The sequence below is a fragment of the Oncorhynchus tshawytscha genome, linkage group LG34, assembly GCF_018296145.1.
Source record: "Oncorhynchus tshawytscha isolate Ot180627B linkage group LG34, Otsh_v2.0, whole genome shotgun sequence".
NCBI classification, from domain to species: Eukaryota; Metazoa; Chordata; class Actinopteri; order Salmoniformes; family Salmonidae; genus Oncorhynchus; species Oncorhynchus tshawytscha.
Window position 1 is genome coordinate 15134117 of NC_056462.1, and position 25591 is coordinate 15159707.

General features: G+C 45.7%; 1 protein-coding gene across 3 annotated transcripts in view; it reads left to right on the forward strand.

The window, feature by feature from the left end:
* LOC121841773 (hedgehog-interacting protein-like) overlaps positions 1–21710 on the forward strand; it is a 44470-nt gene extending 22760 nt beyond the window's left edge. Inside the window, exons 6-12 of one of the 3 annotated variants that reach the window (XR_006080751.1) lie at positions 135–256; positions 6509–6632; positions 7443–7579; positions 11202–11283; positions 17953–18101; positions 18375–20100; positions 20169–21710. Coding sequence is in view for 1 of the 3 variants with exons in the window: in XM_042311818.1 (XP_042167752.1) it covers positions 135–256; positions 6509–6632; positions 7443–7579; positions 11202–11283; positions 17953–18101; positions 18375–18571 (811 nt within the window). In the remaining 2 variants the exon portion in view is untranslated. Of the gene's footprint in view, positions 1–134; positions 257–6508; positions 6633–7442; positions 7580–11201; positions 11284–17952; positions 18102–18374 lie in introns of all 3 variants that reach the window. The other 2 variants (XR_006080750.1, XM_042311818.1) reach the window with 2 other exon arrangements.
* Positions 21711–25591: the final 3881 nt, after the last annotated feature.

Sequence of the window (25591 nt, forward strand, 5' to 3'; positions counted from 1 at the left end):
GCATGCCACTGTTTTATCATGTGGCACAACCACCCCAAGGTGATACTCAGGGAGTGACGCATCATCGCAGATGGACAGTGTCATGGCGTTCCAATGTTTTTCCCACTTATCCATTCATTCCTGTCTTTCCCCAGGTGTGCCGTGGACCGGCATCATACGGATAACAACGGGAGTCTCTTGATCCTGTGCACGGACGCCAGCGGTAGGAACGCGTCTGCAGGGAGAATACTGGCGATCACTAAGGGGAAAGACTACGGTGAGTTCCTTCTTCTAATGGTTTTCCCTAACAACACTGAGGGTGTGTCCCAAATGGCACCCTATTCCCTATGTAGTGCACTACTTCTGAACAGAGTGCATGAGCCCTGGTTAAAAGGAGTGCACTTTATAGAGGACAGGCTGCCATTTGGGACCTTTAGGAGCCTGAGAGTGCCCTTTAGGAGTGTGTCTGGAATACATCAATGGGACATTAATGTTGCTTGTTATGAAAATAGCTCTGTCTGCCTTACAGTCTCATTTCATGTTCTCTCTCACCTTGGGAAAGTGTGGAAGAATCTGATGGAATTCCTCACAAATGACCTTTTTGGAGAACCTTTCATTTTACTGTGTGTTCTGCACAAGAAAAACGATGTCTGTTTTTTTGGAATACAACTGGATTCTTTCCTATTGTGAGAATGCGGTATTTGGTTGGCCTCCAACTTGTTCAGTACACAGTGTATCTGAGTTTTACATTTATTTTAAAAAAGTATCAGAAGTTATTGTGATCCACAAACGATTCGTCCTCGCATATCATTGCCAGGGGAATGTGAGTTTGTGTCCATGACTAGGATTTATAGTTGTCAACCACAATGAATATCTTGATGATGGGTTAGTATAGTTGAAAGCACCCTAAACAGAGCCATGAGGATCTGGGGTTCATATTCTCCTTGGTGCACGTCAAAAGAGCATAATCGACACCAGAACACTCTTTCTAACACAATGAAGTAATGAGTGCTTATGTTTGGTTTGAATCATGTAGAGCTGTTTGTTTGATTCTAATAACCAGACAATGAGTGCTATTTCAGCCACCCGCAAAACAACCCCCCTTAACCCCCTCCCACCCAGCCCCTCAGCCTAGTTTAAAGCCCCCACCCATTCCATTGGCCACCTCTCACCCAGGACTATCACTGATTGGGCCAAATTAACCCAGACCCCTGGAGGTGGAGTTCATTACCTATCTGATTACACCCTAATAGGGGCGAGAACTCCTCACATCATAATGTCCATTATTCCCATGTAATGACTACATAACAAATTACATTCATGTTGTCCCAAAAATACACTAAAACTCCATCATCAACCTCCTGCGCTATTTAGTACAACCATCACTTTATACGTTCAGTTTCAATGTTAATGAGGAGGTATCGTGGCGGTTAAAGCCCTACATTACATTTAATCCAGTTTAGCAAAGTTGTTTTTAACAAGGCAAGGCCTCAGTCACAGTAATTGAGACCACCCTCCACTACGTACTAATGGACTCGTGACAGATGGCAGTAAACATGGATATCCTTTTCTCTTCCTACACCAACAGAGAAAACAGGACTCATTAGAGTGGGCATAAATCACACCCAGGTCTCAGGTAGTCACAGTCATTAGGCTATGGTCCGACCATGGCAGCTCCAGGTCTCAGGTAGTCACAGTCATTAGACTAGGGTCCGACCATGGCAGCTCCAGGTCTCAGGTAGTCACAGTCATTAGACTAGGGTCTGACCATGGCAGCTCCAGGTCTCAGGGAGTCACAGTCATTAGACTAGGGTCCGACCATGGCAGCTCCAGGTCTCAGGGAGTCACAGTCATTAGGCTATGGTCCGACCATGGCAGCTCCAGGTCTCAGGAGTCACAGTCATTAGACTAGGGTCCGACCATGGCAGCTCCAGGTCTCAGGGAGTCACAGTCATTCCAGGGTCCGACCATGGCAGCTCCAGGTCTCAGGGAGTCACAGTCATTAGACTAGGGTCCGACCATGGCAGCTCCAGGTCTCAGGGAGTCACAGTCATTAGGCTATGGTCCGACCATGGCAGCTCCAGGTCTCAGGGAGTCACAGTCATTAGACTAGGGTCCGACCATGGCAGCTCCAGGTCTCAGGGAGTCACAGTCATTAGGCTATGGTCCGACCATGGCAGCTCCAGGTCTCAGGGAGTCACAGTCATTAGACTAGGGTCCGACCATGGCAGCTCCAGGTCTCAGGGAGTCACAGTCATTAGACTAGGGTCCGACCATGGCAGCTCCAGGTCTCAGGGAGTCACAGTCATAAGACTAGGGTTCGACCATGGCAGCTCCAGGTCTCAGGGAGTCACAGTCATTAGGCTAGGGTCCGACCATGGCAGCTCCAGGTCTCAGGGAGTCACAGTCATTTAGGCTAGCTCCAGGTCTCAGGGAGAGTCATAGGGGACCATGGCAGCTCCAGGTCTCAGGTAGTCACAGTCATTAGGCTAGGGTCCAACCATGGCAGCTCCAGGTCTCAGGTAGTCACAGTCATTAGGCTATGGTCCGACCATGACAGCTCCAGGTCTCAGGTAGTCACAGTCATTAGACTAGGGTCCAACCATGACAGCTCCAGGTCTCAGGTAGTCACAGTCATTAGACTAGGGTCCAACCATGACAGCTCCAGGTCTCAGGTAGTCACAGTCATGAGGCTAGGGTCTGACCATGGCAGCTCCAGGTCTCAGGTAGTCACAGTCATTAGACTAGGGTTCGACCATGACAGCTCCAGGTCTCAGGGAGTCACAGTCATTAGGCTAGGGTCTGACCATGGCAGCTCCAGGTCTCAGGTAGTCACAGTCATTAGACTAGGGTCCGACCATGGAAGCTCCAGGTCTCAGGTAGTCACAGTCATTAGACTAGGGTCCGACCATGGCAGCTCCAGGTCTCAGGTAGTCACAGTCATTAGACTAGGGTCCGACCATGGCAGCTCCAGGTCTCCAGGTCTCAGGGCAGCTCCAGGTCTCAGGTAGTCACAGTCATTAGACTAGGGTCTGACCATGGCAGCTCCAGGTCTCAGGTAGTCACAGTCATTAGACTAGGGTCCGACCATGGCAGCTCCAGGTCTCAGGGAGTCACAGTCATTAGACTAGGGTCTGACCATGGCAGCTCCAGGTCTCAGGGAGTCACAGTCATTAGACTAGGGTTCGACCATGGCAGCTCCAAGTCTCAGGTAGTCACAGTCATTAGACTAGGGTTCGACCATGGCAGCTCCAGGTCTCAGGTAGTCACAGTCATTAGACTAGGGTTCGACCATGGCAGCTCCAGGTCTCAGGTAGTCACAGTCATTAGACTAGGGTTCGACCATGGCAGCTCCATGTGCAGAGTGAAGGAATGGTGCCATGTTTGCTACCACAGAGAATAATATTGTACACTAGATAGCACAAAGGTGAACCAAAAAGGATTTTTCGGCTGTCTTCATAGGAGCAAGATGGGGTTCTACCTGGAATCAAAAAGGGTTCTAAGGGAACAGCCACAAAACCCTTTTGAAACTTTTTTTTCTAAGAGTGTAGGGAATAAACAGAGTGAAACTCCCTGCAACGCCCATATTATATGAGTGTAATATCTAAGATGTAGCTATTCATATTTTGGTCAAGCTGTCAAATGACAGCTATCTTAGGCTGAAAATAATAACTTTTGACAAATGCTATATGTTCCAAAAAGTAACTTTTTGGGAGGGATACACAAATTGACTTAAAATACCACAATAATTCTGAATTAGTTTTTTGGAGCTTGTAGAGCTCTACAAGTGTCATATGGCACTATATACTGTGTTATTATGGGGTGGCAGGGTAGCCTAGTGGTTAGAGCGGTAAACTAGCAACCTGAGGCCTGAAAATAAGAATTTGTTCTTAACTGACTTGCCTGGTAAAATAAAATAAAAATATGTATAGGGCACTACTTTTGACCAGAACTCTATGGGCCTTGGTTAAAAGAATAGTGCACTTTAAAGACAAAAGGGGGCCATTTGGGGCACAGCCTCTGCAATTACACTGATCTGAGGCCTGTGTGTCTGTGTTTCAAATCAAATCAAATTTTATTTGTCACATACACATGGTTAGCAGATGTTAATGAGAGTGTAGAGAAATGCTTGTGCTTCTAGTTCCGACAATGCAGTAATAACCAACAAGTAATCTAACTAACAATTCCAAAACTACTGTCTTATACTGTTACGCACGCCTCTATGAAGAGGGAACGCAACACCCTGCTACAACTAAACTCTCTGTGAAGCGAAAAAGGTATGGACTGTAGGTGCGAGTAAAAATGACAAGCAGAATGTGGTACCGTTTACAAGGACTTTATTCCTTTACACGGTAATATGGGGAAAAGGGGCTGGACGGAACCAAAGCAAAGAAAGTAAATCTCAAAGCCCCCCCCCCTCTCCTATCTTACCTGCCTACCCACTACTTACCTAATTTAGCACCACCTGGTGCCCTAACCAAAATACAAGGGGTGGTCCGCCCAGGTCTTACCTAGTGTGCCTAGACAGCGAATATGCTACGGGTACATGTATGCCCGCGGGCCTCTTGCCTAAGCACTCCCTAGGTGCCTTCCCCTTCCCCCCCCTGGGAACAAATGAAACAGAATATTAAACAATTTCACGAACAAACTAAGAGACAAAGGACATCAAATAAGTTCTATCTGAGCAACAAACTCACAAAACATACCAACTCTCAGCAATGAACTCCCAGCAAAATCAACCTCTAGCAAAATCTCTCTCTAGCAAAATCTCTACAATGACCTCCCAGCAAATCTCTCTAGCAAATCTACCTCCAGCAAAATCCTCTACAAAAAAAAAAATCTCCTGAACAGAACACTGGCTTTTATATAGCTTCTGAAGGAATGGGTAATTGGAGACAGCTGTGTCTTGACGAGGGGGCGGGGTCAGCTCTCCAATTAGCCCTGGAGTCGACCAATCAGCTGCTTGAGGGATTTCAGGAAGCCATTTCCTGAAATAAACACATGCAAATACACAAACTACAACACATAATCTGGGGAACGTAACATATACACACAAGTGTAAGGGGATAAAGAATATGTACATAAAGCTATATGAATGAGTGATGGTACAGAGCAGCATAGGCAAGATACAGTAGATGGTGTCGAGTACAGTATATACATATGAGATGAGTATGTAAACAAAGTGGCATAGTTAAAGTGGCTAGTGATACATGTATTACATAAAGATGCAGTAGATGATATAGAGTACAGTATATACGTATACATATGAGATGAATAATGTAGGGTATGTAAACATTATATTAGGTAGCATTGTTTAAAGTGGCTAGTGATATATTTGACATTTCCCATCAATTCCCATTATTAAAGTGGCTGGAGTTGAGTCAGTGTGTTGGCAGCAGCCACTCAATGTTAGTGGTGGCTGTTTAACAGTCTGATGGCCTTGAGATAGAAGCTGTTTTTCAGTCTCTCGGTCCCAGCTTTGATGCACCTGTACTGACCTCGCCTTCTGGATGATAGCGGGGTGAACAGGCAGTGGCTCGGGTGGTTGTTGTCCTTGATGATCTTTAGGGCCTTCCTGTAACATCGGGTGGTGTAGGTGTCCTGGAGGGCAGGTAGTTTGCCCCCGGTGATGCGTTGTGCAGACCTCACTACCCTCTGGAGAGCCTTACGGTTGTGGGCGGAGCAGTTGCCGTACCAGGCGGTGATACAGCCCGCCAGGATGCTCTCGATTGTGCATCTGTAGAAGTTTGTGAGTGCTTTTGGTGACAAGCCAAATTTCTTCAGCCTCCTGAGGTTGAAGAGGCGCTCCTGCGCCTTCTTCACGATGCTGTCTGTGTGGGTGGACCAATTCAGTTTGTCTGTGATGTGTACGCCGAGGAACTTAAAACTTACTACCCTCTCCACTACTGTTCCATCGATGTGGATAGTCGATGAACAGCATTCTCACATAGGTATTCCTCTTGTCCAGATGGGTTAGGGCAGTGTGCAGTGTGGTTGAGGTTGCATCGTCTGTGGACCTATTTGTGCGGTAAGCAAATTGGAGTGGGTCTAGGATGTCAGGTAGGGTGGAGGTGATATGGTCCTTGACTAGTCTCTCAAAGCACTTCATGATGACGGAAGTGAGTGCTACGGGGCGTTTATGTAGAGTTGTTTATGTAGAGAACAAGGCGTCCATCTTAATGATACTGATCTGAGGCCTGTACCTGTGTGTTTCTGTGGAGAACGAGGTGTCCATCTTAATGATACTGATCTGAGGCCTGTGTATCTGTGTGTTTCTGTAGCGAACGAGGCGTCCATCTTAATGATACTGATCTGAGGCCTGTGTATCTGTGTGTTTCTGTAGCGAACGAGTCGTCCAGCTTAATGATACTGATCTGAGGCCTGTGTATCTGTGTGTTTCTGTGGAGAACGAGGTGTCCATCTTAATGATACTGATCTGAGGCCTGTGTATCTGTGTGTTTCTGTAGCGAACGAGGCGTCCATCTTAATGATACTGATCTGAGGCCTGTGTATCTGTGTGTTTCTGTAGAGAACGAGGCGTCCATCTTTGACCTGGCGACCAGTGGAGGAGCAGCACCTGTAGGAGGGTTCATCTACAGAGGCTGTCAGTCCAGGAGGCTCTACGGGAGCTATGTGTTCGGAGACAAGAACGGGTAAGCTTTTAAGTTCTAAATATTATAACAGGGTTTTTATTTATCGTCAAATGATCTAGATTAAATGTGTAGCTAGTTTGAGTCAAACGTCATTGTTTTCTCATTTGGAACATTCTCGAACGGTTCTAGTGTTCGTTGACTTTGAATTGAACAAACACAAGCAGTTCAGTAACCCAACTTTACTATGGTGAACGTAACTCTGAGGTAAACACTATGCCAATTGACGTCCATCCCCTGATTCTGTCCATGGTCACCGTGCCAACATAAACCCAGTGTTCCATCCACGTTGGGGGGAAAACATTACTATCACATTACTGACACTACTACTGCTCAGGCTCATTCACTGTAAATGGAGACGTGATTTCCTGCCCCGGTTGGTTGGTCCGTTTGGCTACGGCCTCGTGTTGTTCACACGTCTCATTGGTTGATAATTCATCTTCCTCTCTCGCTGAAGTCAAACCTCGCCTCTTGAATAAACAAAGGAAATAAAGACGCTGAAGGAAGTACACTATTGAGACATCATGGCAACGTGTTTGGAAAAATGACTCGCAGCTACTTAGTCTCATTTCAGTTTTTGAGGGGCACGTTGTTGTGAAAGGGCGAGGAGGATTTTGGCATCATGTTTATTTGGAAACCAAAAGACTTCATGCACACTAAGGCACTGAAACACAAGACTGTTGTGCTGTGACATGAAAGGAAACAATATGCTGTTTTTGCTGACCCCTGACCTGTGCTTAATACTAGCATTACTGTAACAGTGTGCTGATGTTGCGCTGTGCTTTTGTGTGTGTGCGTATGTGTGCGTTTCAGGAACCTGCGGATCCTCCAGAAGGGCTCAGCGGTGGCAGGGGACCAGTGGCAGGAGAAAGCTCTGTGTCTGGGGACCAGCAGCTCCTGTGGCTCCGCTCTGGTGGGACATATCCTGGGCTTCGGAGAGGACCAACTAGGTCAGTAGAACCAGCACAAAGGCTGTTTCCCAAATGGCACCCTATTCCCAATATAGTGCAGTACGTTTTGACCAGAGCACTATGGGCCCTTGTTGAAAGTAGTGCACTAAATAGGGAATAGGGTGCCATTTGGGATCCATCCCAACTCTCTCTAGTCTAAAGACGGGCCCCTACATGTATAGACACATTATTATATGTCAATTTCTGTGTGTTTCTGGGTGTCTCTCTACATCTGAGCTGATGTTATGAGTGAAAGCTTTTGTCAACAAAGGGTCTGGATGCAGAAGATAGATTGCAGAGTGTCAAGCCATCCTGAAATCAGTGTTTACACCCAATGACAGATGTCAAAACTGTGGAAAACTCTAGTTCAGAATCATTGGGGCATTGTATATGGAACAATGGTACATGTATTTACATAGTACATCCCCGGAGTGCGATGTCAATGTTCAACATGTTTCCACTCGGTTGGGTTTAGAAACAAGACTGCTCCAATTGAGTTTCCGAGATTAGGAAGTGAGGGGAAAAACGTACGCAGAGTCTCAAATTCAAGCCGTTATTCGAGTGATATTCATGATATTGGACCAGAAAACCAACAGAGGTCACACACGCTGTTTGAGGGGAACTAATATCTCCATCTCTTCCCTCCGTGTCACCTTTCCTCCATGGCACGTTCCAGCAGCAGGATATTAAAGTTTCCCTGCTTCCTGAAGGATTATATGGTCATTTCCATACGATAGCACCAGGCCTCAAAGAGCCTACTGATATGGCATGTAGTTGGCCACCTGGTAATGAATGTTTCTGGTCTGTGTTATTGTTTACCAGCCTACCAGTCATACCATCTTAGGTGAGGTCAGGTTCGCTACATGAACAAACCCACTGAACCCAATTCATTGTATCCCCGTTTGACAAAAGGACTCACTGTGAGCTCATGTTTTGCAGAGAACTAATTATCCATATTGGCATACAACGGGCACACAGGGTTAACCATGGGACTTGCCAGTATCTTGGCGTGGTGTTAGTTGAAGATTTTTGCTTTTGTTCATGATTTGTAAATGGGGCGGGGGTAGGAGAATGGTGGAGGTCTGTGCTGAGCTGGCCTGGCTTCCCACAACAGGGCCCCATTGACACATGTTTACAATTTGTCCTCTTATGGAGCCGTGTTGTGGGCTTTGCTCCTCATTAAATGACTCGCCTGGTTCCAGTCAGGAGTATTCAGTTGTCCCGTGATACTCACTCTATCCCAAGTCCCATGGCAAGTGCAGCGCTGCAGGGACCCTGATCAGGGCCTCTTCTCTTATTTTCTCTCTGTTTCTCTCTCTCAATTTCAATATCAATTTAAGGGGTCTATTGGCATACAGTTGAATTTGGAAGTTTGCATACACTTATTTTGGAGTCATTAAAACTTGTTTTTCAACCACTCCACAAAAACTGTAAGTCAGTTAGGACATCTACTTTGTGCATGACACAAGTCATTTTTCCAACAATTGTTTACAGACAGATTATTTCATTTATAATTCACTGTATCACAATTCCAGTGGGTCAGAAGTTTACATACAGTAAGTTGACTGTGCCTTTAAACAGCTTGGAAAATTACAGAAAATGATGTCATGGCTTTAGAAGCTTCTGATAGGCTAACTGACAACATTTGAGTCAATTGGAGGTGTACCTGTGGATGTATTTCAAGGCCTACCTTCAAACTCAGTGCCTCTTTGCTTAGCATCATGGGAAAATGAAAATAAATCAGCCAAGACCTCATAAAATAAATTGTAGACCTCCACAAGTCTGGTTCATCCTTGGGAGCAATTTCCAAATGTCTGAAGGTACCACGTTCATCTGACAAACAATAGTATGCAAGTATAAACACCATGGGACCATGCAGCCGTCATACCGCTCAGGAAGGAGACGTGTTCTGTCTCATAGAGATTAACGTACTTTGGTGTAAAAAGTGCAAATAAATCCCAGAACAACAGCAAAGGACCTTGTGAAGATGCTGGAGGAAACAGGTACAAAAGTATCTATATCCACAGTAAAACAAGTCATATATCGACATAACCTGAAAGGCCGCTCAGAAAGGAAGAAGCCACTGCTCCAAAACCGGCATAAAAATGCCAGACTACGGTTTGCAACTGCACATGGGGACAAAGATCATATTTTTTGGAGAATTGTCCTTTGGTCTGATGAAACAAAAATAGAACTGTTTGGCCATAATGACCAGTGTTATGTTTGGAGGAAAAAGGGGGAGGCTTGCACACCGAAGAACACCATCCAAACTGTGAAGCACGGGGGTGGCAGCGTCATGTTGTGGAGGTGCTTTGCTGCAGGAGGGACTGGTGCAATTCACAAAATAAATGGCATCATGAGGCAGTGAAATTATGTGAATATATTGAAGCAACATCTCAAGACATCAGTCAGGAAGTTAAAGCTTGGTCGCAAATGGGTCTTCCAAATGGACAATGACCCCAAGCATACTTCCAAAGTTGTAGCAAAATGGCTTAAGGACAACAAAGTCAAGGTATGGGAGTGGCCATCACAAAGCCCTGACCTCAATCCTATAGAAAATCTGTGGGCAGAACTGAAAAAGCGTGTGCAAGTAAGGAGGCCTACAAACCTGACTCAGTTACACCAGCTCTGTCAGGAGGAATGGGCCAAAATTCACCCAACTTATTGTGGGAAGCTTGTGGAAGGCTACCTGAAACGTTTGACCCAAGTTAAACAATTTAAAGGCAATGCTACCAAATACGAATTGAGTATGTAAACTTCTGACCAACTGGGAATGTGATGAAAGAAATAAAAGCTGAAATCAAACATTCTCTCTACTATTATTCTGACATTTCATATTCTTAAAATAAAGTGGTGATTCTAACTGACCTAAGACAGGGAATTGTCAGGAATTGTCGAAAAACTGAGTTTAAATGTATTTGGCTAAGGTATATGTAAACTTCCGACTTCAATTGTATGTCAAGTGAACTAGATAATTAACTAAGTGAAATAAACAATACAAATGAACAGTAAACATGACACTCACAAAAGTTCCAAAATAATAATAATATGTATAAAGTTCAAAAGGGAAAATAAATAAACATAAATATATGGGTTGTATTTACAATGCTGTTCTTCACAGGCTACCCTTTTCTTGTGTCAACAGGGCTTCTTAACTGGTTGCCCTTTTCTCTCTCTCTCTCTCTCTCTCTCTCTCTCTCTCTCTCTCTCTCTCTTTTCTCCCTCTCTCTCTCTCTCTCTCTCTCTCTCTCTCTCTGTCTCTCTCTCACTCTCTCTCTCTCTCTCTCTCTCTCTCTTTCTCTCTCTCTCTGTCTGTCTCTCTCTCACTCTCTCTCACTCTCTCTCTTTCTCTCTCTCTCTCTCTCTCTCTCTCTCTCTCTCTCACTCTCTCTTTTCTCCCTCTCTTTCTCTCTCTCTCTCTCTCTCTCTCTCTGTCTCTCTCTCACTCTCTCTCTCACTCTCTCTTTTCTCCCTCTCTCTCTCTTTCTCTCTCTCTCTGTCTGTCTCTCTCTCACTCTCTCTCTCTCTTGCTCTTGCTTTATCTTCTCTTATTTGCTCTCTCTAGATAGGGCTGATGTCTGGACTACATTTCCCATGTAACCCCTGTTCTCCTCACCCCCAGGTGAAGTGTACATCCTGGCCACCAGTAAAAGCATGGCTCAGTCACACAGTGGGAAGCTCTACAAGCTAGTGGACCCTAAAAGGTAAAGAACACAACTTTCTTTGTGTGCGTGTGTGCATGTGGCCTGCCCATATACCTACACATAGCAGATATAGTGGCAGTGCAGGATCACAACTTCACAGAGAGAGGGAGCGTCACACCTCCCGCCATCCCTTGTTTTTTACACCTCTTCAATACATCACACACACACACACCAGGGCTCTAATCACCTTAAACAAATCATCACACACACCAGGGCTCTTATCCCCTTAAACAAATCATCACACACACCAGGGCTCTTATCCCCTTATACAAATCATCACACACACCAGGGCTCCCCTTATCACACACACCAGGGCTCCCCTTAAACAAATCATCACACACACCAGGGCTCTTATCCCCTTAAACAAATCATCACACACACCAGGGCTCTTATCCCCTTAAACAAATCATCACACACACCAGGGCTCTTATCCCCTTAAACAAATCATCGCACAACGGCCGGTTCCCCGGCCAACACAAATCTCAGCGTGGTAATTTGAGAGTAAGCATACCGTTTCCAACACCAGCACTACCAGTGGGCCCTGTTAGAGAGAGAGGGAAGATAGGAGAGACGAACGAGAGAGAGGATAGTGAGGAGAGGGGGGAGAGAGAGAGCGAGGAGAGAGCGAGCACACGTGGCTCGCTGGGTATTTTCGTAGCGTTTGACAGGGCTGCTTATACACTCCTGGAGAGAACGGAGGGCACCTGTCGACGAGTGGTAATGTTTTCCTCATAGTCGTAGGGAGGGATTTGTTACATGTGACTGGAATACCTGGTGGTTTGGGTTTTAAGGGATGCTGTGTCCCAACAATGTGCCCCGCTGCGTCCCAACAATCCAGGTCGCACACAGCTGATAATGTGCTGGAGTTTCTGGTGATAAATATTACGAGAGGAGATGGTTGCCTGTTAATCATTTTACCACATGTTTTACTCTATTCAATATTTTCGATAATCATGAATCCTTAACAAATGATGCTTGCGTCAACCCTAGTACATGTGAAAAACATTTCTCCCAGCACACCAGGAGGTACGTATATGGGGTGTATGAAGTCCCCCTCCACCGCAGCCAACATCTGAGACGTGTAGGCCTTGAATGTCACTGATATATAGTCTGAATCATGAGAAATTACATTGAACACAACCAGATCCTCTCACTTTCTAATTCAAACCAATCGCTCTTCAAGCTGTGCCTTTCCACCCTCAGCCACCCAGAAATCATCCAGTCCCTTTTCAGCACCCTGGAATGGAGAACTAGAGATCCTCATGTTTAGGTCCTTCAGCTTAAGTGAAGTTGGCAGGGAGGCATGTGGAGCATCTAAAAACATTTCACTGGGCTTACAGTGGGAGTCCAGGAAGGAGACAGAATAATGTTTCCTTAAGTCCATTTCACTTTATTGGAGTGTGTATGTGTGCTTGCCTGTGTGGGACAATAGAAACAGATCCCTGGCTAATTATTGCTAAGGTGATGACAGTACCAACCAAGTCACAGTTAATTATTGCTAAGGTGATGACAGTACCAACCAAGTCACAGTTAATTACGCCACAGATGTTTCTACGAGCCCCTTGCTGCTCCGCTCAACGTTTTATTTATGTTTTTTGGCTGGACACATTTTTCCCAAACAACAATTCTTTCCACCCGTATTTTGGGCTTGTTTAGTCTGTATAGTGGCCTGTGTGGTGCTGGGAGTCCGGCTTCTACACACACACACACACACACACCACTATCTCATTACAGGGAGGATAGAGAGGGGGAGGGGCAGCTAACGTTTCTGACCTTGCTGCGTTATCACGTCTGATGGGCCACCCGTCCCCCTCTACCCCTTGTGGGGTACCTGGCGCCCCCTCACCCTCCTCCTTTACAGAAGACTTGTATTTCTGAGAGGCGAGCCTGTGGTGGTCCGGGGGTCCCACAACATCCACCATCCACCCACATGGTGTTTTCATTACATGTATGTTTGGGGAAGAGGAGGGGGCTTTAGGAGGTAGGAGGCTGGGGAGGGGAGTGAAAGAGGAAAATCACCTAAACCCCCCTGCAATGTTTTGGGGTAAACACACGTCCCGGCAGCGCGCTGACTTCATTTGTAGGTATTTGTTTGTCAGTCGGGTACCGTCCAATAATAAATAGGCCACCATGCGTCTCAGTAACATCATTATACGTTGTCTCTGTCCCATGTGGACACTGTCGTGGAAATTCTGTACTGAGAGAGATTTAATTTCTAAATATACAACACAGAGGCAGAGTAGGATCATGTGGCATTGTTTACTTGCTCTACTGTGGAAGGAGACAGAGCTGTTTAAAAATACCTTGCGGCCTTGCCCGGGATTCAAACCTAGTCCATATGCATCACACTCACACACACACACACACACACAAACACACGCGATATGCCGTCTTCCCCAAGGCTTCAACGGGTTTCAGCTCTGTTTTTAATTTTTCTTCCTATAATTAGAACAGTATAATGTCTGATTGAGACATGCAATGCTTCATTGAATATGTCTTTATCTCAATTGCCCTGCCGCATGCAGTCAGAGGTCGCCATGGGAGAGAGAGAGACTTATTTATTTCTGGTGCTAACATCAATTTAGAAGCAGAGGAGGAGGAGGCTTCATTCCTTGACAGAGGAGAGACACAAACAAACACCGCCTCTGGGTATTGGGTGGGTTGGTTATATGGGGGAGGATGTCACTGGCCACATTGTAAAGCTGTACAGTATGTAACTGCCAGGTTGTTTATCGCGTATAAGAATGGAAGGGACAGAGCCACGTTTTATTCAAAACCAAATTCTGTCCCGTCCTCACGATTCCGTCTGGAAGCTGAATGGGGGGAGAGACAGTTGAAACAGTAAGAACTCCTGCTGATAACGGTAATAAAAAGAGTTGTCTTTCCATCTAAACAGGCTTTTATCCAAAGAGGGAGGAAATGGTTCTCCTGTGTCATAATATACTTTTCACACAATTTAGGGTTTAGTTGAGTCAGGTGCAGTCCTCTGGTTTAATTGTGTTGAGTAAAGAGGTTGAGAAGACCCAGTGGACATAGAATAGGGCTCTGGGACCTCCTTTATGAAGTCACTATGGAAGTCACAAATTACAGGAAGTACTGGGGAGAAGGAGCAGGGAGGTGTGTGTGCGTGTGTGTGTGTGTGCTTGTTCAGTGTGTGTGGTACGATAGCTCCCAGCTCCCGATATGCTGGCTAAAAAAAGCCAGCTCTTTTATTCAGATGTCCCTCCTAAATCTTGCTGCTGCACTACTGTGGTCCTGCCCTTGACAAAGCTGCTCCACAGCTCCACAGCTCCACTGAATGGCCCTGGCTCCTACAATACACAGTACATTTCTGACACAATTAAAACAAGGGATGAAACCACAAAGAAGCCCCCAAACAATGGAGCCGGATGACAAAACAGCCAAAGGACTCACACTGGGCCGTTTGATTTAGCCATTGTTGGGAGGCACAATGTACACCACTCCAGGGCTTTTTTCTCACATACACCTCATGCCAATCAAGCAAGCCCCAGCACATAGCCCCAACACATTCCTTCCCAAAACCCTCCCCACCAACTCCCAGGCTACCAGCCACCCATCACTATCAAAGCTTTAAGTGAAATAAATCTGATAGTCGTTAGAGTATCCCTCACTAATAGCATCACCTATATCAATCAGCTGTATGATTTGATCTGGGGTGACTTTTGAGGCAGTGAGATATTATAAAGAGGGCTGTGTTGTGAGTAAGAGGGAGCTGATCAGGGATCAGGCTCAGCATATGGTCCCTGGCGGATGTCTCCTGTTCTGGAACAAAGGGGGGGCAGCTGAGCCAAGGGGGGCAGCTGAGCCAAGCAGAGCTCCATACATCCCTCCACCCCACAACCACCCCGCCTCCCTCCTCCATTCAGCCACTAGGACTACACTTTGAAAAAAATAAGCTATCTAGAACCTAAGAGTGTTGGGAACCAGCCAATAATGTATACAAACCCTAGATGACTGATGATATGTATTGTCCATTGAGAGGTTTTTGAAGCCACCGGTCGGCCATATTGGCACTCCCCCCAGTAGGAGCAGTTCTCCATAGGAATTAATGGAATTCTACAGTATTTCAATGAAATGTTTTAAGGTCAAAATGACATGTATTGAAGTATTTTTGTTGTTGTAGCGGGGACATTAACATTAGTAATAAAAATCTATATATACTTTAAGGAAAATGTTTTTATATATATATATATATATATATATTTTTTAACGTTTAGCTCACACAATATAATTTAAGATTATGCATTAAGGTGTCTGTAATAGAATGAATGTGGCAAAAACGAATGTAGACATTAATAAATGAATGTCTAAAGCTCCCCCCAAAAAAACAACGTGTGGGAGTGCCAAGATGGAGGCTCAGGGGGCTTCAAAACAGCACCCCCTATCAGTCATCTAGTGTATATATAAATCACTGGGACCAGCCTGGCCCAGCGCCGTGGACACTCAAACTAATAAGCTGCCCTCCTTTAATTTATCAGTCTTCATCAGTCTGTGTTTTATGCAAGTGTCCTCGCCGAGTTTATACATTCCCACAGTGCCTGTTGACCCAGCTGCCTTTGTCAAGTGGCGCTCAGGCAGGTGTTGTTTTCACCCGGGACCATGGCCACCCATGGTACTAATACAAACTGATGAGGGGCAATAGCCGTGGCTGACCCCTGCCCGCCTGACACTATTAACAGTGTTGTACCCCAATCCTCCAGGGACTAGCTGTCCCCCTTTTCTCTCTCTCTCACCCTGGTCTCTTTCTCCCAACTCCATCACTCTCCCACCCTCTCTCTTTCTGTCCCTCCTTCTCTCTGTTTTAACTATGTGCAGCCTGTCACAACAAAGGCCCAGAGTGTGGATGAGAAAAGGCACAGGGTTGGGTGGGTTCTGAGGGGAGCGGAGCATGGGAATCGCCCCCTCCACCCCCTAGAGACCCCCTCTAGGCTCTGGTACTGCCCGGGACTGCCATCAGTCAATGTGGCTGTCAGAACAACACTCTCCCAGCCACAGTGTCCTACACCCCACTCACATACCCCAGAACCCTGACCAGGACCCCCTAACTCACTCACACACACAACACAGGGCAGGAGCCCCTCCTTTGAGCACGAACCAACCACAGTCAGTAAGTCAGTTCATTCACAACCAGACCCCAATATCACATTCAGTTGTGGCTCCTGTCTGTCCGTTGGTCATTAGATCTCTATAGCATTATTTCTCTATAGCATTATCTCTCTACAACATTAGAGCTCTCCCCAACATTATCTATCTACAGCATGAGAGCTCTCCCCAGCATTATCTCTCTACTCTCTACTCTATTAGATGTCTCTACAGCATTATCTCTACAGCATTCTCTCAGCGTTATTTATCTACAGCATTAGGTCTCTACAGCGCCCAGAGAGTCCAGCAGGCAGAGTCCAGCAGGGAGAGTGCACTGGCCATTCCACAGCACTCCCACCAGGCTTTCTGTTTTCCATACCACTACCAGTGTGTGTGTGTGTGTGTGTGTGTGTGTGTGTGTGTGTGTGTGTGTGTGTGTGTGTGTGTGTGTGTGTGTGTGTGTGTGTGTGTGTGTGTGTGTGTGTGTGTGTGTGTGTGTGTGTGTGTGTGTGTGTGTGTGTGTGTGTGTGTGTGTGTGTGTGTGTGTGTGTGTGTGTGTGTGTGTGTGTGCGTGTGTGTGTGTGTATGTTTGTGTGAGTGCCTGATGAATATGTCAATACACTGCCTGGCTGAGGCTTGTCTTGCCTCATTCGTCGATGCTGTTTGGCCCCATCCACACACACAGGAACACACACAAGCTAACAGGCAATTCACATTTGAATTCCTTCACGTAGAACGCTGCTATATTATTTCCAGGTTTTCGAGCCCGGTCTGGAGCGTGATATGAAATGATCATACTGTAAGCCTCCTTTGGGCCAGTGCGTGTGTTCAATGTTTGTCTTGTTATGAGATGATCACAATATGTCTGTTTAGTATGCTGCCTGTTGGCAGTGTGGTTGGATATGTTTGCGGGTGTGTGCTACATCTGTGTGTGTGTGGGGTGTTTATGAGTCTCCTGTCATGCTGAATTGCAGCAGCGAATGCCTGTTCCCGGTGGCCTGTTCCCGGTGGCCTGTTCCCGGTGGCCTAGACACACACACACACACACACACACACACACACACACACATACACACACAGATGTCCTCAGTGGAAATAAAACCCTGGTCCAGTCATTCAGTCAGTCCACCATTCCCCCAGCCTCCCAACCTCTGATGCTCCAAATGAATTATTATACTCAAAAACTCATTAACAACATTCCAGAAATGGAATATTCCAGAAAGAACCCTGTCACACACAGAGTCTCTCCGTACTCAAACATTCATTCTCCCCATGACTCCTTTCCGTCACATCAATGTTCTGTAAAGGCACATTCTGGTGGAGCCGTTTCCTCATCCCTGTTGTGCATGGTTAAGTGTTCTGCTGCTATGGCACCACTGCTGCTGCCTCTAGTGTGTGTGTGTGTGTGTGTGTGTGTGTGTGTGTGTGTGTGTGTGTGTGTGTGTGTGTGTGTGTGAGAATATGGTGTGTGAAAGAAAGGCCACATATCCGTATGTAATGCCTCAGAAGAGTGTGCATGAGCCTTTAGAGTGTGTGACCGTTGCCCTCCCTGTGTGGCCCCTGCAGGCCCGCGGTCCCTAAGGAGTGTCAGAGACAGGTGGAGGCCCCGGAGCTGCTGGGAACGGCCTGCTCACGGCAGTGTAAGAACGGACACTGCACCCCCACCGGGAAGTGTTGCTGCAGCACCGGCTGGGAGGGACCCTTCTGCAGAGTGGGTGAGTCAGAGAAAAGTGCTGTCTGAAGTGTCCAACCATAACCTAGAATATTAGTAGAACATTACATAATAACCCTCTGCAGAGTACCTGAGACCTACTGTATAACAAGAGTTACACAATAATGTGAAGAATTCTTGAGTAATGTTGATATTTATCAAATGGACTACATTGGACCCATAGTGGAACCACATAAAGTGTTTATGAATGTTTTGTTATTGCTTGTCAAGATATCCTCTCTCTCTCTCTCTCTCTCTCTCTCTCTCTCTCTCACAGCTAAATGCGAGCCTGCCTGTCGTAACGGAGGCGTGTGTGTTGAGCCCCACAGCTGCCTGTGTAAGAGCGGCTACTCGGGCGCCCAGTGTGAGAAGGGCGAGCGGGGCATGCCTAGCGACCAGGAGAAGGACGGCATCCTGGACCACATCATTGACATGACCTCGTACCTGCTGAACCTCACTAGCTACATGGTATAGGGGCATGGGGAGGGGGTCCACTCCCACAGAACCCCCCGGGCCCCCTCACTCAACCACCGGAGAAGCCCAAGCAGAGCCTCCCTCCTCCCTGATTCACCCCTGAGACACACCCCCCTGTCTGAACGTACCCTGTCCCCGTCAACACCCAGACTCTGGTCATCTTCCTGCCCATAAGCTCAGGGAGGCTACGTACACCAGGCATCCGGGCCAAGCATCCCTCCAGAGACCATCACACAGACAGACACAGCAACGTGATGGTTGAATGCATGGCAATCGTCGTCTATGGTCTAATGGTTGGACCTCCACCGTGCCTACATAAGCTTTTTATACTCTTCTTCACCAGGAGAAAGTTCTTCTCCTCTCTCTCCCACTCTGGAACCCCCATGCAGATGACTTGATATTAGCACTGCACCCCTGCTGAGAACAGAGGGAGACCCCCTCGCGTTCTCTCCACACAACAACAAAAAAACAGCGGCCATTTTGACTGAAGCCTTACAGAGAGCGAAGGGGAGTCGGCTGAGCTGAAACACGGCGAGGCGGGCGGAGGCGTGGTGACTTAAGTTATCCCCCAGGACTGGAGAGTGGACAGCCCAATACTGGGGGTTAGCTTTGGGTCTGCCTTCACCAACACAACACAGTCTATATACAGCCTTTAAATGAACATGCCAATCTCTTCAGCATCAGCAATGCAATAATACTGACACTGACTGAAGAGTTTCTGATAATCTTACTGTGCCGTGTATAGAGCCCCATACAGAGTCCTGTTCTATCTTGTCTAAAGGCACTAATATGAACGACCAATAGACCAATGTCACAGTAATAATAATGATTATTGTTATTTTGACCCACTGTTTTCTCCGGGTGATGTTTTGTCTTCATAGAAAAAGCTACGTTTTGATACTTCATGATACAGCGGTATAGATTTGTTGTTCATCGCTCACTTGACATGCTGCCAATGTACAGAATGGATCCATTGCTGAAGAATGAGTGTCTTTGGACTCAACAGGTATCGATAGATTTTATATGTCTGTGTCCCAAATGGCACCCTATTCCTCGTAGAGTGCACTACTTTTGACCAGAGCCCTATGGGCCCACGTCAAAAATAGTGAGCTACATACGGAACAAGGGTGCCATTAGGGACAGAGTCTATGACATTGTTAGGATAGAGCTCATAGCTTTGCACTCCCAATGTCAACGCCAGTTTGATACATTTGAAATGGAGTCATCAACTCCACGCACTGTAATGTAATGTTTTTGTGTTTCACAATCAAGGGCAGGCGATTATGTTGGGACTATAGTACGGTGTCATACAGCAGTGACGTTGTCACACACTAACACAGTGGCACGCAGCAGCTCAAATCTCTCACACTGAACACACACACACTAACACAGTGGCACGTGGTCAAATCTCTCACACTGAACACACACACACACACTAACACAGTGGCACGCAGCAGGTCAAATCTCTCACACTGAACACACACACACACACACACACACACACACACTAACACAGTGGCATGCAGCAGGTCAAATCTCACTCTTAATCTCTCACACTGAACACACACACACACACTAACACAGTGGCACGCAGCAGGTCAAATCTCACTCTTAATCTCTCACACTGAACACACACACACACACACACACACACACACACACACACACTAACTCAGTGGCACGCAGCAGGTCAAATCTCACTCTTAATCTCTCACACTGAACACACACACACACACACTCGCTACACAACTTCAGTGGTCGTTCTACAGGGACAGAAGCTGATGTATATTTCATACATAAAGAGCTGAACTAAGTACTACTTAGCCTTGCTAAATAATATAGCGTTACTATTGTTTCGATAGAGGAGGGTTTATTTTTTTAACTGTGATAATGTAAGGGAGACGACGGTGTTTGTAGAAAGTGGTTTTGCATTAAGCTTAAAAAATCATGTTTTGTTTGTTTTTTTTGTCTTATTTTTGCTAACAGACAAACACAAAATGTATGCAGTGTTTTTCCACTGAATGAAAACACACAGCGACACGTGCAGTACAGATCAGCACCGTGTGTTAAAGGCCACGCGTGTCTACACCTGAATGGGACAGTTTGGAACCCACCACTGAGACACAACACAAGGCTCTCTCTGTGTTTCCTTCCCGTAGTACGCCTCTGTCTGTGGCGTTGAACTGCAGCATAACGGTCGGTGTTTGGTCTTTGTTTTAGGCCACCAACTTATTGGAGCCTGTTCCCAGTCGGATGAGAAGAGTTCCTCCAGGTAGATCAGATGAAAGGTGGTTTCACACCAGACGCTCTACTCTACATACTGTGAGACGTTCAGATAAGACAGATGGAATGATAAAATGTGTCAAGTATGAACCCAGACACTTTGTGGTGAACTGTGATCCCTTAACAAATTAACAGCATAAAGAAGACGTTGCTCATCTCAAAGACAGGGATCTAAACCATCTTCGGCGAGCCAAACGACAATTTAAAAAATACTCTAATTATGTTGGAGCCCATCGATGTGTTGTCGTTCATCTGAAGACTGTATAAAACACATCACGTAACGCCACTAATCTACAGGTTGATCAGGATTGGTTCATTTGATTTAGTGCCATTGCAAATTCCTTGATACCGTATTAATCTTGAGTCTCCTGACAGTAGTTCAGCAAAGATCAAAGCAACCTCTTACATCTTGTGCCAATGTTGTCTTTTTTTAAGTGCCTGCCCCCCCACACAATTGGAATGTCTTTATTTCTATGATCATATATTGTTTTGAGTTCTCGTTCTAAGCATGGTTAGAAGTGTTCAGGGTTTTCCAATTCCTCTCACTCTCTCTCTCTCTCTCTCTGTATCTTCAACGACAGCAGTTGTTGATCCTCTGTCTCGCCAGTGTTCTCTCTGGTCTATAATGCGTCATATGGAACTCATGCTGTAAAGTCGATACTATAATTTTAGCACTTAATGTGAAACTTGCATTTTAGCTGCTGAGACGGCGTGGTGTGAATAAAATAGAGTAACCGTTTTCATTATTTAAGTAGTTACGCAAACAAAGTTATTTAAGTTCTCTACAATTGTTTTTGCCGCTGTATGTGAGGATTTTGATTTTGATCATGTGTTGTAAATAAAACCTAGGGCTATCTTTGTTTCTTTTCAGAAATATCTATATGTCTATTAAAGTTTATAGCATGTCTGAAAACCTCGTCACAGTGCCTGTTTGATGATGATGTTTAGGATGATGATGTAGCATAGAGCAGAATTTTCATTCTTGAATAACAACCCGTAGAAAATAATCATAGAATCTATTCATTCTATTTCTATGTGACTAACAATCCTTGATTCAGCAGGAAAGGAAATGATAGGTTGTTGCAGGATGATTACAAATGGAGACAGATTGAGGCCTTCTGCCAGGGTGTGGAACAGTGACCTCACCTTAAATGTATCCCCGTAATGTTAGATCTGAGCACGCAGAGGTTGTCTACAGGAGCTAGTGTATTTGGCCTTAGATTTCTGAGATTGACATGTCGATCCGGACAGTCTTTTACTGTTCTATGAGTGTAAATCAATAGCATAACATCCTTCCACTATTAGTATTAACAGTATAAGCAAGTGATGTTTGCTTAGTAAAAGAACACTATCATTGACATAGGTTGCCCCCTCTGTCTGTCTGTCTGTCTGTCTGTCTGTCTGTCTGTCTGTCTGTCTGTCTGTCTGTCTGTCTGTCTGTCTGTCTGTCTGTTTGCCTGTCTGTTTGCCTGCCTGTCTGCCTGCCTGCCTGTCTGTCTGTCTGTCTGTCTGTCTGTTTGCCTGTCTGTCTGCCTGTCTGTCTGTCTGCCTGTCTGTCTGTCTGTTGTGGCCCAGTGCTGGGAAGTGCTTCATTTCATGTACGTCACTGAGCATTTCACTATTATTCTACACCTGTTGTTTACGAAGCATGTGGCAAATGAAATTTGATTTGACTCACCACATTTCCACCGTCACAGAAGGTTCTTTCTCTAGCTAGGTGAAGTGTGCAGAGGGATGTTGAGAAAATGTTTGGGGAAAGCCAGCCCAAGGGCCAATGTGGATCATCGGCCAAAGTGTTCCCTAAAGTTGACTTGAATTGAAAAGTCTGTTAAGCAAAGCTACTGTTCAGAGAGGGAGGGAGAAAGAGAGAGAAGCCCCGTTTAAATCAAATCAAATTGTATTTGTCACATGCTTTGTGAACAACAGGGGTTGACTAAGAGCTTACTTCCGGGGCTTTTACTTCCGGGTCTTCTATAAACTGTCTCCTCCCCTTCATCTACATGGATTAAAGTGGATTTAACAAGTGACATCAATAAGGGATCATAGCTTTCACCGGTAAGTAAGCATGGGACAAATACAATTTGATTTGATTTGATTCACCTGGTCAGTCTATGTCATGGAAAGATCCATGTGTTCTTGTACACGGGGCACCAATACCGAGTCAATATGCAGGGGTATGAGGTAATTGGGGTAGATATGTACATATAATGTAGGTAGGGAAGTTACTAGGCAACAGGATAGACAGTAAACAGTAACAGCAGCATATGTGAGTCAAAATAGTTGGTACAAAAAGGGTCAATGCAGATAGTCCAGGTAGCTATTGATTACTATTTAACTATTTAGCAGTCTTATGGCTTGGGGATAGAAGCTGTTCAGGTTCCTGTTGGTTCCAGACTTGGTGCATCGGTGCCGCTTGATTGAGCCCACATTTTTAGACAGGTGTAAACTATCAAGACACGTGATCAGATCTTCCAGCCCACCTCCGGAGGAAGTCAAGCACGCGTTGCATAGCTGGATCTGGACAGGGAAACTGGCTATTATCCCTCCCTCTAAAATCATTGACAGGTGGCACCATTGACTGTCATTAATATGTGAATTAAAATAAATAAATACATATTTGTTCGAAATAATATCTGTCAAATCATTTGCATACAGGGAAGGACCAGGAAAATATGGTCACAATACGGACACAGCAGACCGATAAGACTCACAATTTAAAAAATGTGGACAAGATTAGGACACAGAACGCCTGTTAGCTCCAGGTATAAATGAGATTAGAGAGAGAGACATATGTCCCTGATATGGACTTGATAGACAAGAGCACTAGAAGATATTTAGTGAATGTCATTGGAAGACTTGCATACAATGGCTATGGAGGTCAGTACTACTTTCCCAGGATTTCCTTTTCAAAGAAAGAGTTTTTATGATGAGAATGTTGATAATGTTACAAATGATCCTGTAGTTATAGAACTACAGGACTACATAGGAGAACCCTTTGAAGAACCCCTTTTGGATCCAGGTAGAACCCTTTTTGGTTCCAGATAGAACTCTTTTAGGTTCAATGTAGAACCCTCTGTAGAAAGGGTTCTACATGGAACCCAAAAGGGTTCTACCTGGAACTAAAAGGGATTCTTCAAAGGGTTCTCCTATGGGGACAGCCGGAGAACCCTTTTTGGTTCTATAGCAGCTTGTTTAATAAGTGTGTAGGTTTAAAGCATACATGTCATTAAAGCACCTTAATAACATTTCACAGACTAAATGCATTGAGCATGAAGCTCAGACCTAAACTCTTAATTTCACCTCTCCCCACACACACACACACACACACACACACTCACAAATACATATACACAAATACATACACACAAACACATACACACAAACACATACACACAAAAACACACAAACACATACACACAAACACATACACACAAACACAAACACATACACATACACACAAACACATACACACAAACACAAACACATACACATGCACACATACACACATACACACTGAAGCAACAGCCATCACTGATGGCATTATTAATTTCCTTGTGGAAATATCAATCAAGCTCCCTGGTTGTAACGATAGTGGAGGTGGACCACCCACCTCACCACACAGGCCTCTCAGGCAGCTCCCTCCGTATTCAGAGTAATGCAATACTAAGTTGTCTGTGCACTGTTTAGAGCCAATCAAAATTGCGTAAAGTGGAACTGGGCAATTGTGCTCCAAGGTCCAAGCAGCTAGCAGGCAGCGTATATTTTAGTTTATACACTATCTGTGGCATGAATCATGACTTTTCATTTGGAATAGTTTTCTTTTCCCCCTCCCATAGGGCCCTGGCCGGCATATCTGTCATAAACAGTGTAACCCAGCACTTTGAATAAACATGAGGAGTCTGTATGCTAAATATTTGTAGGACCAAGATGGCTAGAAGTGCATGTTATAATACTGTATACATGAGCTGAAGAGGTAGTCCAACCAAATACTATGGGAGGACAGACAGACAGAGGGAGACAGACAGACAGACAGAGGGAGGGAGACAGACAGAGGGAGACAGACAGACAGACAGAGGGAGGGAGACAGACAGAGGGAGACAGACAGACAGACAGAGGGAGGGAGACAGACAGAGGGAGACAGACAGACAGACAGACAGACAGAGGGAGGGAGACAGACAGAGGGAGACAGACAGACAGACAGACAGAGGGAGGGAGACAGACAGAGGGAGACAGACAGACAGACAGAGGGAGGGAGACAGACAGAGGAGACAGACAGACAGACAGACAGAGGGAGGAGACAGACAGAGGGAGACAGACAGACAGACAGAGGGAGGGGAGACGGACAGACAGACAGACAGACAGACAGACAGACAGACAGACAGACAGACAGACAGACAGACAGACAGACGGAGGGAGGGAGGGAGGGGGAGGGAGGGAGGGAGGGAGGGAGGGGGAGGGGAGGGAGGGAGGGAGGGAGGGAGACAGACAGAGACAGACAGACAGACAGACAGACAGACAGACAGACAGACAGACGGAGACAGACAGACAGACAGACAGACAGACAGACAGACAGACAGACAGACAGACAGACAGACAGACAGACAGACAGACAGACAGACAGACAGACAGACAGACAGACAGACAGACAGACAGACAGACAGACAGACAGAGGGAGACAGACAGACAGACAGAGGAGACAGACAGACAGACAGACAGACAGGAGAGACAGACAGACAG